The 17,081-nt window shown below is 42.5% G+C and overlaps 1 protein-coding gene across 1 annotated transcript; it reads left to right on the top strand.

Moving 5' to 3' along the window:
• Nucleotides 1-1,134: 1,134 nt before the first annotated feature.
• arid6 (AT-rich interaction domain 6) lies at nt 1,135-14,466 on the top strand. Its single transcript, XM_084324379.1, has 6 exons — nt 1,135-1,266; nt 6,580-6,742; nt 7,989-8,041; nt 8,553-8,650; nt 9,255-9,402; nt 11,682-14,466. The coding sequence occupies exons 2-6, from the start codon at nt 6,592-6,594 to the stop codon at nt 13,497-13,499; spliced, it is 2,268 nt and encodes a 755-aa protein (XP_084180505.1). The 5' UTR covers nt 1,135-1,266; nt 6,580-6,591; the 3' UTR covers nt 13,500-14,466.
• The last annotated feature ends 2,615 nt before the right edge of the window (nt 14,467-17,081 follow it).

The following is a 17,081-nucleotide window of genomic DNA, read 5'->3' as shown; positions in this document are numbered from 1 at the left end:
TTTCCTTCGATCGTCTCACATTGGAATTCAAGTCAGCAGGCAGCGTCTTATCGCTGTAAATGTTTTCAAGATGAAGTTCACCTTGAAACAGGGTTATTATTATGCCTCTTCGGAATGTTCTTAAGACGTAAAGGTATTACAGGTACACCTGCTTATTACTATTGTTCCATGAAGTTGTTATTCAGAACAAATTGATCGATAATAGATATTTAGTATAGGCTGTCAAACGCAAGCAACCCACACGGAAATTAACTAGTGATAAAAACGGTAGTATTCCTGTGTTTTTAGTACACCCTGAGATTTATGAAATATGATAGTCATTCACAATAGCGTTCCTGTGTTTTAGTACACCCTGAGATCTACGGCAGAAATATGATAGTTGTGTTATGACTGTTCTTTTTTTTTTCATACACAGAAATTGTAGTGATTCACCATAGTATTTCTATTGTGGAATAGAAAAGGCGAATCACTATTAGTATTGTGGTTTTACTATAGACATATTATGGTATTACTATATTATTTGCTGAAGAAGGAAAAAAAACTTTTACTATAGTTAATTTTCATATGAATGGTCTGGATGCGAGTATAAAATTAAGCAAAAATATCAATACATTTAAAGTTAGCTATAAACAAGCACTTATGGACACGTATAAGAGAGAGGAGCTTGAGCAGTAATGTGACTGCCTATTATTTTTTCTCATTTGGATATTTGGATATATAAAAAACAGTTTTTCATTATTTGTTATATTATTTTTATTTGTATTAAATTATAATGTCAAATATTGTAAGGAAGGGGCAGGGCTTGATAAGTTGTTTAACTTCCCCCTGTTCCTTCTTGAACACTTATTGTATGGAAATAGTCTTTGACTATTTACCTTTTTGTTTTTTAAACTTGTTTTATGTTTCTATGTTCGAGGCAAATAAAAATCAAATCAAATCAAATATGAATGAATTCATAGTAAAACTAAATACTTGTGTCCTATAAATGTGACCCTGCAATTGTCTTTTATTTCCGTCTAATTATATGTGGAATTATGACACGCGTCCTGAGCAGGTCCAACAGGTCTGACTATATACCTCCCGGCAGGAAGACGTGAGTATTTACCTCCTCTGGCATCACTTACTGTAGAAGACTCACAGGTGCAGGTGACAGAGGTGCCGCAAAGACCGGAGGAGTCGCCCGAAAACCCCCCACCCCCGAGCTTGACCCTGAACCCTGTGGTCGGCAGGCCTCGAGACCGTCCCGTACCGTCGCCGGTAACACAGGTGAGCAACGCTGAAAACTAGAAACGACCCTGTTTCTCAGATGAAATTCAGAATACGTTTACATTTATTTTTTTCCATTTCATTTCAACCTTTATTTAAAATCGTAACCTTTGCACGACGATTGTACAAATGTAAACGGTACATAAAAAAAGCAATATTCACAGAAAAAAATAAACACAACAGAGTCCAAATTAAAAGAAACCTTTTAAAATCATTAAACAAATCTGTTAGAACAGTTACAGGTAGTCAGTCACACAATGGTCTGAAATCATCACGTTTAAACATTCCAAGGGAAGGGAGAACCTCCAACTTCAGAGAGAGAGTTGGAGGACATTCCAAGAGTTAGAGGCATCAAAGGAAAAAGCATGTCTTCCCTAGATCAGAACCAACTTGAGGGACCCTAAGAACCATCCAGTCATTTGATCGAGTTACAAGTTCTGTACGACTAAGTCAGCAGGAAGAGGGTACAACTCTTTCAGCTGAGTAACAATGCTCATCAAACTTGGGTGCTGCAGTGCTGAGTGCATAGTAGTAAAGACATATTAGTATACTAGGAAGAGTGCATGATAGTACAAGAAGGTTAGAATAGAATAGAATAGAATAGAATAGAATAGAATAGAATAGAATAGAATAGAATAGAATAGAATAGAATAGAATAGAATAGAATAGAATAGAATAGAATAGAATGGACTCTTCTTCGATTTGGTTTTCTTTGACCAGTCGATTTCAATCCGAGTCACGGTTACAACGGATACGACGGAAGGTACGAATTAAGATCTGCATGGTCCTGTGAGGACATTCTCTTCGTCTCATCGTTGTTGCGGTTCGATTCCGGCTCATCCCGGTAGCGTTTCAAAGTGTCCTTGAGCAAGAAGACACTTAACCCCCTAATTGCTCCCGATGAGCAGGTCGGCACCTCGCATGGTCGCCTCCGCCTTCGATGTGTGAGTGTGTGAGTGAACGGGTGAATGTGAGGTTGTAAAGCAACTCATTTATTGCAGTTCATTTATTATTATTATTATTGTATCCTGCCATATGCATCTTGCAAAACGATGTCTTCATATTCCATATTACATTTTGCATGTTTATCTTTAAGGCCATTGGTGGGAAATTGCCACCTTATATCACACTGTTGCTAGATTGGAACTATGGACCCTGTCTGACCTGCTCAAGTGACTGGCTGATGCTTCGGGTCCCAAGAGTGCACACATGAACACACACGCACACACGCACACACACACACACACACACACACACACACACACACACACACACACACACACACACACACACACACACACACACACACACACACACACACACACACACACACACACACACACACACACACACACACCCTCACTTACACTCTCTCACGCACCTCACACACAAATACACTACAAAAAGGTCACTTTAAAAACAGAACTGTACATTTGTACATTATTGCAGCATATATTACTCATTACCTTTATTCCTTTGAGGTTGTTCTTTTTCACTTAATTGAATGCATTCAATACCTCCACAAGCTTCAAGTTCTCACACATATCATGTGTTGCAAATTTTGCATGAAACATTGTTTCATAGTACAGTATTTAGAAAGACCTCTCTCTTGTCTGTGATCACAAACCACAAATGAGAGGGAAAGCTCAACGCCTTTCCCCCGAGAATAAACAAAGGTTTGAAACGAAATGGAATGTCCATAAGGTTTCACCCTCACGTCATCCATACCAGCGGGCAGCGGGTGATATAGTAGAAATACCTCTAGAGGCACGTAACAAGAAAACAGCATTTACCCGCCAGGAAGGGCAGCGGTATGACTATTTTTTAAAGAGTCACATCATTGGTATGTCTTTTTACAAAAGAGGCCGGCTGTTAACTTTGGTTCCACTCTGTGACAGGAGCAAACACGAGGAGAGGTTTGATCTATATGGTCAAGAAGGGGATGTATTTGACTATCATCAGTCGAGCAGTGAACTGAAAACATTGAGTCATCTGTCATGTGTAGAATAACCCCTATAGGGCGGCCGGGTAGCGCAGCGGACTAAGCGTCTGTCTACCACCACAGAGCCAGTGGGATCGAATCCGGCTGTGGTGCCTCCGGCTTGGCCGACCGTCCACACTAGTAGTGTTAGCGGGTGGGAAGCCGGCGTGGGTGGGTTCTGGTCATTGTAAACAGCGACTCCTACAGTTCGGTCGGGGCGCCTGCACAGCAAGGGAAGGATCTAGGAGAGGTAGTGTGACCTTCCACACGTTACACTCTCCCAGGGAGAGTCCGCGCTGCCAGGTGAAAAGAAGCGGTGGGCTGGCTACACATGTCGGAGGAAGCATGTGATAGTCTCCGCCCTCCCAGACCAACGGTAGGGGGTAGAGTGAGCAACGACCAGGAAGGGGATTGGGAATTGGGAATTGTCATAACGACTAACATTGGGATGGGAGAAAAAACAGAAAAAGAAGGAGGAGAAAGATTTAAAAAAAAAAGTAACCCCTATATCCTATATAGCTCTCTGTTTGGTCAAAATGCTACCGTACATTATATGATTTGATTTGATACATACATACATACATACATACATACATACATACATACATACATACATACATAAAAGCACAGATCATGTTAAAATGAATTTGCAGGGAGAAAGAAAATCTAAATGAAAGACAATAATATTAATTTACATTCATTTTAAGTTAACAGCTAAGAGAAGCATGAACAGTCCATACATAGCATGTCTTCAATAAGAACACTAAATGATTTTAAGGACACACGCTTGTCTAATTTAAGAGTGTCCTGTGTGCAGTTTGTATTGAGCAAAAGTATTGATAATACGTTAATATACATGTGAGTCTATTGCTTCTTTTATTTAACACTTTCAGCTGTATGGTTTTTGGAACCTTCTCTCAGAATTCTATTTTTGAATTCTGGACATACAGTATAGATCAAACTTCACCTTTTTTTATATACCTTTATTTAGCCAGATAAAACATTAAGAACAGGTTTCTTATTTACAATGTCGATCTGGTCCAAGAGGCCCCAACAGGAATACACAATTTGTTATATATATATATAACAAATTGTGTATTCCTGTTGGGGCCTCTTGGACCAGATCGACATTGTAAATAAGAAACCTGTTCTTAATGTTTTATCTGGCTAAATAAAGGTTATGTTACACATAAACAAATAAACACATGCACAGCCTATGTACAAAAAAAATTAACAGGGGAGGAGTGGGGGGTGAAAGTATGTGTGTGTGTGTTGTGTGTGTGTGTGTCTGTGTGTGTGTGTGTGCGTGTGTGTGTGTGCGTGCGTGCGTGCGTGCGTGCGTGCGTGCGTGCGTGCGTGCGTGCGTGCGTGCGTGCGTGCGTGCGTGCGTGCGTGCGCGCGTGTGTGTGTGTGTGCATGTGTATGCAAACAGATGCGTGTGTCTAGGTGCGAGTATGAAGATGAATGAGTGCTTGACCTCATGTTTGCTTGTCTCTCTGGAAGACATACCTCGTCATACATCAGGCCAGTGAGGGTGCCCTGGGTGTCGTACTGCACCTTGTGTACACTGTTTACCTGTAATCTTACTCATATAGTATCATCCTTTAACACCCGTCGCTACGTCACCATCAGAGCGCCATCATGTCTCGCAGGATTGCACCCCCCCCCCCGCCCCCCTTTACGCCGGAAAGGGTTCAAATCAGGGTCACCAAAAATATGAAACATTAGCTGTGTTCGTTTAATTAGTTGTCTTGTCTTGTCTATGTCACGTATATGAGTATGTGTGTATGTGTATATGTATTTATATGTGTGTGTGTGTGTATGTATATACAGTATATATATATATTATATATATATACTGTATATTGTTTTGTTCTGTTAAATTCATATATGTTTTGTCTCGTATACTGTTTTGTTTTATGTCATTGTCAAATAATGAAAGTACAATAAAAACGATTATATTAAATAAGCTAAAAATACTAATGAATGAATGCTCTTTGTGTGTGCGTGTGTGTGTGTGCGTGCGTGCGTGTGTGTGTGTGTGTGTGTGTGTGTGTGTGTGTGTGTGTGTGTGTGTGTGTGCGTGCGTGTGTGTGCATGCATGTGTATGCAAACAGGTGTGTAGGTGCGAGTATGAAGATGAATGAGTGCTTGACCTAATTTTTGCTTCTGTGACTGGACTTCCAGTGTCTCTGGACGACATACCTCGTGCCATACAGTACATCAGGCCAGTGAGGGTGCCTTGGGTGTCATACTGCACCTTGTGTACACTGTTTACCTTTAATATTACTCATAGTAAGACTAATGGCCCTTGGGAAGAAACGGTTACTTAACACATCAAGAAGAGGATTAATGGCTGCATGTTAGCCTATGCTTAGCACAATGAATGGAAGCGGACATGGCCGGTTAGCTTAGGCATTGTCCAACTAACACTCTCCTCATTGTGCTAAGCTAGGCTAACATGCAGCCAGATAGCTTTCTACTGAACGCACAGAGAGGAAACTGGTATCTATCTTCTTGTCTCTCTCTGGAGAAGACGATAAGCTAATTTCCCAAAGATTCAAGAGTTTTATTTGTCACACATACATACACAAGACATGTAGTTGTAGTGAAATGTAGGTGGCCATGTCCGCCTAGAGATTGTGCAAAAATACAAGTAAAAAAAAAAAAAAAAATAGACACGATAAAAAAAAGTCATACGAATAAAATACAATGGTAATACGTAATAATATACAATAATATACAATATACAGTGGGTTTGGAATATTGCAAAACGTTTTTTCTTTTAACTTTTTGTAGTGTATTATGTATGTATGTATGTATGTATGTATGTATGTATGTATGTATGTATGTATGTATGTATGTATGTATGTATGTATGTATGTATGTATGTATGTATGTATGTATGTATGTATGTATGTATGTATGTATGTATGTATGTGTGAGAGAGTGTAAGTGAGGATACGTAGTGTGTGTGTGTGAGTCCAAGTCACCAAAGAAGAGCTAGAGTCGAGTCCGAGTCAAGTCCCCATTACTCTAGTCCAAGTCCGAGTCCAAGTCATCAAGGTTGAGTCCACTCCACTCTGGCAGTCAAAGAGCTGACATACACAAAAAAAAGGGTCTACATTATACATAAATGACACGGCGGTCACCACCGAAATTAAATAATGTTACAGTATTAATTTAGCCATCAATATCTTATGCCAAATGATTAGGGCCTATTAAAATAAGCTGAGTCTGATGAGTCTCTCTGTTTTCCTGACGTGTCCTGCCGCCGCCAGTGAGGTGCCGACGTGTAAACGTTGTTCTCTGTGCCCCCTGTGTGTCGTCAGGCTCGCGTCATCATGGCCCACGAGAGGGAGGCGGCGCGGGAGCAGAGAGCCAGGGGAGCGACGGAGGAGATGACGGAGGAGACCTTCCTGAAAGATCTCTACCTCTTCATGAAGAGGAGGGACACGCCCATCGAGAGAATCCCCCACCTCGGATTCAAACAGAGTGGGTAGAGAGGACGATGGCAAAGAAAGAAAGTGTGGTGGTGGAACCACAAAGGAGAGAAAGAAAGACAGACAGACGGAAAGAAAAGAAGCATTTGTTTTCTCATCTCTTTGAATTTGATTCTCCATCAGTTGCATAAATCAAAATAAGTAGGGATGTCCAATATTATCGGCCGATATTGGCATTAAAATGTGATATCGGAAAATATCGGTATCGGTTTTCAAAAAATATATATATATATATTTTACATTTCTATAACCTTTATTTACCCAGGCAAGCAAGTAAGAACTAATTCTGATTTTATTTATTGTCAAAAGTATGCATAATGTTGTGTTAATTCCACGACAAGAGATATGTAAGGGATAATGCAGAGGTGTTTTAACGTCAGTGAAGGTCAATTATTTTGCGACAATGACCGAGTATAGGCTATACATTATCCCGCTTATTACATGGCTAACTTACTAACAATATACCTAATTCATCGACAAGACGAGATCAAATGCAGACGCAGTTGTTCTGTGGCTCTGTCAGCCCAAATAAAGTGATTATTATTATCGGCAGCCGGCAGGTCTGTGGTCTGATTGCATGACTGAGTGCAGCTGTGCGTATGCTGAGCAGCACTGATACAGTGTTGTAGTGGGGCTTGATTGGTCCAGCTGCGCACAGCGGTCATTATTGTTCGGCAGAGGTTACCGTTATCGAGTAATATCGGACCTCTGATGAGCGCTATTGACCAATCACAAGCAAGCATTTCGGCGAATGTGAAAACGCCATGTAATAAGTAATGGGGGTGGAACTCTGCATATATCGGTATCGGTTGATATCGGAGTTGGACAATATCGGTATATCGGTATCGGTAAAAAAGCCAATATCGAGCATCCCTAAAAATAAGGCTAAGTTCACACTGTAGGCAAAAAGTGGCCCGAATCATTCATCATTTTCTTGCTCATATGTGTTTTTTTCTCTCCATTGAATCTGATCTTTTCAATTCTGATTTGGCCCACTTTCATAGTGTGGTCCTAAATTAGATGCGGGTCTGATTTATTTTTTTGCAACGCGACCTCAGTCAAACTAAAATAAATCTGATCAGGTGTGTGTGTGTGTGTAAACAACTCTGCGATAGAGTCCTTAAAGGTAGTGAGGGGGATCAATTTGTCAATTTTCAAACTCAATGAATACATAAATAAATAAAATATCTAAATAATAATAATACTATCTGTGTATTCTTCTTTCTCTTTGTTTGCAGTTGATTTGTTCGTCATGTACAAGACTGTCAACGACTCTGGAGGCTATCACCAGGTAAAAAAAACACTTGCCATGTTTTAAATAACTGTTATTTATGACAACTCACCACAGTAAGCTGCTATAGACAAAGAAAATCTAACCCTAACTAACCTTACTGTCATGCACTTGTCCTAATGAACTGTAACACTCAACACTTTGATGAACATTGTTACTCAGCTGATAGAGTTGTGCTCTTCCTGATGACTTCGCTTTGGATAAATGACTAAATGTAAAATATAAATGTATAGGGACACAAAGAGAGCAAACAACACTACGGGACAGAGGGTAGAAGGAAGAGGGACAGAGGGTAGAAGGAAGAGGGACAGAGGGTAGAAGGAAGTGGGACAGAGGGTAGAAGGAAGTGGGAGACAGAGGGTAGACTGGGAGACCCATGTTACTGACCAGACACTCTGTATCAGTGACGGCTGTCGGAACGTAGAGCTATTATTTGAACACTTACTTTAACAGAGACATGTCGCTCACAGCAGCTTTAACCCCCCCCCCCCCCCCCCCCCCCCCCCCCCAGGTGACGGCGCAGCAGCTGTGGAAGCAGACCTACAACACGCTGGGAGGAAACCCCCGCAGCACCAGCGCTGCCACCTGCACACGCAGACACTACGAGAAGTGAGGAGGAACACACTCCTGTCTGTGTGTCTCTGTGTGTGTCTCTGTGTGTGTGTGTGTGTGTGTGTGTGTGTGTGTGTGTGTGTGTGTGTGTCTGTGTCTGTGTCTGTGTCTGTGTGTGTGTGTGTGTGTGTGTGTGTGTGTGTGTGTGTGTCACTGTCTGTGTCTGTGTGTGTTTGTCTGTGTGTGTGTGTGAGTGTGTGCGTGTGTGTGTGTGTGTGTCTCTGTGTGTGTGTGTGTCTCTGTGTGTGTGTGTCTCTGTGTGTGTGTCTCTGTGTGTGTGTGTCTCTGTGTGTGTGTGTCTCTGTGTGTGTGTCTGTGTCTCTGTGTGTCTCTGTGTATTTGTGTGTGTCTCTCTGTGTGTGTCTCTGTGTGTGTCTGTGTGTATGTGTGTGTATCTGTCTGTGTGTATGTGTGTGTCTCTGTCTCTGTGTGTATGTGTGTGTCTCTCTGTGTGTCTCTGTGTGTGTCTGTATGTGTGTGTGTCTCTGTCTCTGTGTGCGTGCGTGCGAGCGCATGTCAAGTGTCACACCATGAACACGCCGTCAGCACGGCTCGAGCGCTGCACGTGTTTTCATTAGCTCTGTGTCACCGCCCCCTGCAGGCTGCTGCTGCCCTACGAGTGCCACGTGAAGGGCGGGGAGTTCCTGAGCGTCCTGTCGCACTACAACCAGCACCAGCTGGGCGGCAGGGAGCCAGACGACGGGCCCCGGCCCCTGAAGCGCAGGCCCCTGATGCTGCCGCTGCTCCAGGTACTACTGCTGTGACCTCACACCCTGTGACCTCACACCCTGTGACCTCACACCCGCGCACAGAGGGGACGCTGGCCGCGTTCACAGAGGCCTGAATCTGAATAAGACGATGACAAATACATAAATAAATAAAGACAGGCGACATGCTGTGTGGCCTATCTAGTGTGCACTATTAAATTATGTGTGGACTATCTAGTGTGCACTACTAAATGCTGTGCGGACTATATAGTGTGTGCGTATGTGTGTGTGTGTGTGTGTGTGTGTGTGTGTGTGTGTGTGTGTGTGTGTGTGTGTGTGTGTGTGTGTGTGTGTGTGTGTGTGGTGTGAGATATCCGTTGGTCACGACGAGCCATGAGAATGATGTGTCTTGTACGATGATATGATTAGCCGTACTGTGGGAGCTTTAGTTAACTAACTAAATTATCAACTAGTCTAAAAAAGAAAGAAAGAAAGAAAGAAAGAAAGAAAGAAAGAAAGAAAGAAAGAAAGAAAGAAAGAAAGAAAGAAAGAAAGAAAGAAAGAAAGAAAGAAAGAAAGAAAGAAAGAAAGAAAGAAAGAAAGAAAGAAAGAAAGAAAGAAAGAAAGAAAGAAAGAAAGAAAGAAAGAAAGAAAGAAAGAAAGAATATTTGTCAAACTACTTCATGGGACGTACAGTAGTAGTAGGCATGTGAAACAACAACAGAACTGACATAACGTCAAGGTGTGTTTGATTCGGGGATCAGCGCCGGCCCAGCCTCACATACAGTAGGCATGCCTGAGGGAGTGTTTTAACATTAGCTAGCTAGATTGGTATGGATGACGGTGAGTCAAGTCAACAGTTTAAGCTGCAATTAAGTATAGCATAAGCGAACACTATATAAACACTATATACTTGGCTTTGCCGACATAAAAACGACTTGACAACCACCTGTGTGCATCAACAATCATTAGTTTGGCTAATTGGCTTGAGTTTCAAAGAGGTTTCCAGTGTGTTGCAGAGGGCCTAACAGCCTTACACTGTGTAAAATAGGCGAAAATAATAATATATATAAAAATATAAATAACATTTATATCTCAGACGTCGCTCCACAATGGTGGAACGAACTCCCCACCACAATCAGGACGGCTGAAATCCGGCCAAAGATTCCGCCGTCAACTAAAAACACACCTCTTCAAACAATATCTGAAATAATATCAGAAAAAAACGAACCCTCTTACTTTGTCTGTCTTTTTAGTTTTTACTATTATGTACCTTACTACTATGCCACTATACTTATACTACTACCTATATTGCTAATATATCTATACTACTATGCACTCAAGACTGTAGCACTAAAGTTCAACACTATTTGACGAACAACGCCACTGACCCTTAGCTGCCAGAGATGTACCCTTCCTGCTGACTTGTTGTTCACAATTTTTTTAAATTTTTTTTATCTACCTTTTCTCCCCATTTTCTATTTTTCTTCCATCCCAATTTCGTATTATGCAATTCTACCCTCCCCTGTCTCGAACGTCGTTAGACCATGCCTCCCACTGGTCGGCTGCAATGTGGACAGAAGCCTTGCATCATGTGTCCCCTCCGGTACACGAGGAGGCAGCTGAGCTGTCGCATCTTTTCACCTGTACAGCGCGATCAGTGGCGAGGAGTAACGCGTGGGAGGCTCACGCTGCCCCCGATACTTCCTGATTCTGCTGTACAGGCGCACCAACCGACCTGTAGGAGTCGCTGTCCACAACGTCCGATCCCCACCCACCGGCTTTCCCACCCTCTAATACTGCCAATTGTATTAGTATGAACGACCAGCCAAGCCGGAAGCAACGCAGCATCGAACCCAGCATCTCCTGCGTTGTTCACAATTTGTAAGGTTGCTTTGGATAAAAGCATCAGCTAAATGACAAAATTGCATGCAAAAGTAATTGAGGTTATGTATTAAAAAAAATTTAAATAAAAAAAAAGTTCATATACAGTAACTAGTAGGGTTGCCGTGGTGATGGGAAACTTCCCATGACTAATAAACTCATTACATACATAACATTTTACAAAATGACACTCAACTACTGATCTGTAGATCTTTGATGCGCGGCTACATTAATCAACTGTCCGTCTGTCTACGTCTGTTTTTAATTCATTATACAAAAATTTAAGAAAGTTGAACAGAATCTGTTGGACAGACAGAGTTGACGTTATGTTCTAATAAAAGAAATAAAGAAAACGGACAGTAATACCAATTTTTTTCAATGTATTGTGCAATAACTTTAAGCGTTATCTCTGACCGGCCACTTTGTCTTTCCTCCAGAATTCTCGCGGCTTCCTGCCAAGCTCCCATGTGCGGATGGTCCCTGTGCCGGTCCACTACCCTTACTACTATCATCCAAGCCACCCGGTCCTGCCACCCTACATGCCCATTTCTCCGTCCCTGTCGACCCCCCCGGATGGTCCCCAGGTCTCCCAGGTCCCCCAGCCCCAGGTCTCTTACCTCCATCCCTCGACAGAGAGGTCTAAGGAACCTCTGGAGCACTTGCGTTACCTGGCGGAGCAGTACAAGTCTTCGTCTGGGCTGGCCGAGCCTCTGAATCTTAGCGTTAAGGGAACAGGGCCGGGCAGGGAGTCGACCAGCCACCCTGCCTCCTCCTTCACCCCGCCTCCGGCCAGCAAGAACCCCAAGTTTCTGAACCAACCGTCCCCTCTGTACCCTCCCAAAGGGGTGGCTAAAGACGAAGGGTGTGACACGCAAGACAAAGACGCAGCCCTGGGGAAGTACAGCTCAGTCCCCCCATATCCACAATACCTGAGGGACGGAGCGTGCCACGTCATCGACCTCACCTCCGCCTCCGCGTCGCCCTCCCGCAGCCCACCCACCGGCTCTGGCCGCGCCCTCGGGACGGCGTCCACGAGCCCCGCGTCGCTGCTGTGCGACAGGAAGGTCAACCCCACCACCATGACCCACATCCGCAGCTCTCGGAAGAGGGACTTTAGCGACTGGCCGGGGGAAGAGAAAGAGGAGATCCCCAGGATGCGCCAGAGGACCGTCAGTCACAGCCTGCAGGCACCGCCCACTCCCCCCGGGGATAACGGAGACAAGATGGAGATCCAGATCCCGCTCTCTGTGCTGCAGAAGTGGCTCAAGCTGTGTGGGACCAGCAGACACGGGACCTTTCCGCTCCCTATACCTACCCAGGAGGTAGACACTAGAGACAGGACCTCTACCAGCAGACACGGGACCTTTCCGCTCCCTATTCCTACCCAGGAGGTAGACACTAGAGACAGGACCTCTACCAGCAGACACGGGACCTTTCCGCTCCCTATTCCTACCCAGGAGGTAGACACTAGAGACAGGACCTCTACCAGCAGACATGGGACCTTTCCGCTCCCTATTCCTACCCAGGAGGTAGACACTAGAGACAGGACCTCTACCAGCAGACATGGGACCTTTCCGCTCGCTATTCCTACCCAGGAGGTAGACACTAGAGACAGGATCTCTACCAGCAGACACAGGACCTTTCCGCTCCCTATTCCTACCCAGGAGGTAGACACTAGAGACAGGACCTCTACCAGCAGACATGGGACCTTTCCGCTCGCTATACCTACCCAGGGGGTAGACACTAGAGACGGTAGTTCTAACTCGGATATCTCCGCCACCAGGAGCAACCGCGCCCACCTGATCTTTCATAGTCTTCGCCGAGACCAGGATAGGGGCTCAGCTATTGACGACTTAAGCCCAAGGCAGAGAAACATGACAAGCCCCACGTCCACCCTCTTCTCGACCAGTGATCATCATTCCACGCTGTCCTACCATCTCCCCGGCTATAAACCATCAATGCGATCGGGCGGCATTTTCAAAGGCGCGTCCGGCCAGGATGCCTATCCTCTGGACGAGCAGGACGGCAGCCAGGCATACTACTCAGACCCTACAGATGGCTGGGATCCATACGACCGGGACTGCCAGGCTCCTCTCCCGGTCCAACTGAAGAGGCACTCGAGCCCCTTCGCTCTGGGCCGAGACGATGTAGGCCCTAAAGCCCCAGCCTATAGTCCAGACGCGTCTCCCTCCGTGGTGCACCTGACCAGGGAGGAACTGCTGAAGCTGAAGAGGATCATCTCCAGCTCGTCGTGACCGGAGTGAGAAGCTCTGCAGCTCTTCCGTTCACACTTGAAAAGACTAGGGGCGGGATCCACAAAGAATGGATTGCACGGTGCTAATTGCACCCTTACTTATAATTCATTATCAATTGAAAATGGGCGACCCTGATGTAAATAAGACGAAAGTCTTTCTCTGGTCTGCATCCCCTTAACAATTGTGTGTATTGAGCCGTACTGTATGGTACCCATTCTGCAATCTGTTAATAAAATGTTCAATCAATCAATCACCACGCAGGTGATTGATTGAAAATGTGTGGATCCCGCCCTAGGTGTGCAGTATAGAATAGAAGGGAATAGAGATACTTTATTGATCCAGAGGGAAATTCAGCACTAAGGATCGCTCACAATAAACATTTAGGTAGTCAGAAATCACAAATCACAAATAAGAATAGAAATACAGTCAGGGATATACATGTGAATATGTATATACATTCTAAAATATACAGTAAAATGTACAGTAATAAATGTAAAAATGTAGTAGATGATAATATCAACATTCCAACACCATGGTGTATCATATGGCATTTTATATCGGTTTATAGCACTTGGAATAATTATGTAATTTTGTCTTCAAACTTTATTTTATAATATATTATAATATTACATTACTATTATATTAATGTCTGTATAGTACATGCTTTTAAGAATCAAAGTATATTTCTCAGGATTAATTTACAGTAAAAATTACTTTATTGTAAGTACAGTAAATAAAACACAAATGTACACAGAATGTGAAGGCATCAAGTATTGAACTTGATTATAGTAAGATGTAAATATACTTTTGTATAACGAAACTGGTCGTACTGTATAATGTTTGTTTTTCTGTACAGAAAAGAAACATCTTATTTGATTTGTTTTGAATGATGTAAATATGACATATTGACATGACAATAAATTTAATAAATGATTACGTATGATTTCAATAAACATTTGTAAACATTCATGGTTGAGAATCTTACTTGTTTTTCTTTTATACAAAGATGTATACAATTACAGAAAACACCTCAAAATGTATAAATGGTCTTCTAAAGAAAGAATCTATACAGCGGCACGGTGGTGTAGTAGTGCAGTGTTACTGCAGTGTACTGTGTGTGTGTTCCTGTGGGTCGCCCATCTCGCATGTGTGTGTTAATCTGCATGACAAATAACTACTATATTTTCAGAAAATCCGCCTAAAGTAAATGGAAGATTGCTCCACTTCTACACAGGCCCATTTGCATGTTCTTGGTATCTAGGGGCATCTATGGACCTCAGGGAATTTATCCCCAGTGTCAGAAATGGTGTGTCTGTTACTAGGCATGAGTAAATTGTAATGAACCAAAGGAGAATATACAAAATATTTCCCCCGGCCTATGCTAACATTGATCAGACATGAAAAAGAAAATTTAAAAACATGAGCCACTGAGCTCATTAAGCACCTTCTTGTAAAAAAAAATCTAAGCAAGTGAATAAAGGGCAGATGATTTACAGTTTTGTAGATACAGTACTGAATTTCGCCATCCGGCCACATGACATTTTAAATATGAATATAGAATATCAGGCATATAAATTACCTTATTATGGCCAAGTCATACATCTATGGATTGGATCGGGCCAAATAAAATGTTTCCAATGGCAGAGTTCAATCTGGATTTGACCAGGCGCCCCTGATGACAGGGCAGCAAAGACCGTGAATGAAATCTACTGTAAGTACAGTAACTTTTTTATAATGCAAAAATGCTCCACCATTTTTCATCCGATTGAGACACGTCTTTTTCTAGAAGTTCACAGAAAGGTAAAGAAACAAACTACGTTCTATTTTATGGCAATAACATTCAGGTTTGTTCGACCTGTGAGACATAAGTACAAAAATAACGTTGAAGAATAATTTCACCCTAGACAGCTCAAAGTTTGACAGGGGCCGGCTACTACTGGGTAGTGTAGTTCTATGAAATTCGAAAGCCCATCAAAAGCACACTTTTTTGACTGCGTCACTTCCTCGCGTCAATATCGGCCGGTTTTCGAAGCAATGCACGGATAATTCTTTAAACTCATAATTCGCTAATAACACTTAAAGTCATTGGTAAACAAATGTAGTGCTGAAAATATACACATTGACTGTTGTTTTGATAGGGTTAGGGTCTTTACTCAAAAATAAATGCAACATTAATTAATACAGACTGTATTGATCTATTTATGATGAATGACAGCAGGGTCCCCCAATTACAGTTTAACAGGTTAAGGACTTCTTCTACAGCCTGTTACATTTACATAACATTTAGCTGAACGCTTTTATCCAAAGCGACTTACAAGTTCTGTACGACAAGTCAGCAGGAAGGGTATAAACTCTATCAGCTGAGTAACAATGTTCATCAAAGTGTTGAGTGTTACAGTGTAGGTTAGTATAATATTAGGACGAGTTCATGACAGTAAGAAGGTTAGTGTTTTTTTTTTTTTTTTAGATATTGATTGAAGAAGTGCGTCTTTAGTCGACGGAGAAAGATTGGACAGGTTTCAGCTGTCCTAACTGTGGTGGGAAGTTCGTCCCACCATTGTGGGGCAAGGACCGAGAATAGTCTGTCGGGTTACACGTTTCTGCACGACAATTATTTTTATTTAATCTTTATACTTTATACTGATAAGTATCTTGTACACTCCTTAACTGAGGATGATATTGTTAATGATGTTGATAATGATATTGAATATTGTTGTATTGTTTTAAGTGTCGGACCCCAGGAAGAGTAGCTTTTGTCAAAAAACCACCAACCTCTCGTCACAGAGTTATTTATTTCACATTCTTCCAGTCTGTTGTCTTCCGGGACCTCAGAGGTTTACCAGGAATCAGTGTGCTATTTTTTTTAATAGATTTCCACTTCCTGGTATTCTTGTGTAACGGGTGCTGTTCAGACTTACATACTAGAAATTACTTGAAACAACAGGACTGTTTTTGGAAGGATGCCCCGTGGTTTACCGGCACCATCGTTTACATAATAATAATAATAATTAATTACATTTATATAGCGCTTTTCTAGACACTCAAAGCACTCCCCACAATCTAGGGTGGAAATTGCCTCCTTCACCACCACTGGTAGCACCCTTAACTGAGGATGATATTGTTAACGATGTTGATAATGATATTGAATATTGTTGTGTTGTTTTAAGTGTTGGACCCCAGGAAGAGTAGCTTTTGTCAAGAAACCACCAACCTCTTGTCACTGAGTTATTTATTTTCACATTCTTCCAGTCTGTTGTCTTGTGTGACTAGTTATCTTCCGGGACCTCAGAGGTTTACCAGGAATCAGTGTGCTATTTTTTATAGATTTCCACTTCCTGGTATCCTCGTGTAACGGGTGCTGTTCAGACTTACATACTAGAAATTACTTGAAACAACAGGACTGTTTTTGGAAGGATGCCCCGTGGTTTACCGGCACCATCGTTTACATAATAATAATAATAATAATAATAATAATAATAATAATAATTCATTACATTTATATAGAGCTTTTCTAGACACTCAAAGCGCTCCCCACAATCTAGGGTGGAAATTGCCTCCTTCACCACCACTGGTAGCACCCAA

This window comes from Notolepis coatsorum (genome assembly GCF_963971535.1).
Source record: "Notolepis coatsorum genome assembly, chromosome: 11".
Lineage (NCBI taxonomy): Eukaryota > Metazoa > Chordata > Actinopteri > Aulopiformes > Paralepididae > Notolepis > Notolepis coatsorum.
This window is presented reverse-complemented; position numbering and strand designations above follow the sequence as displayed.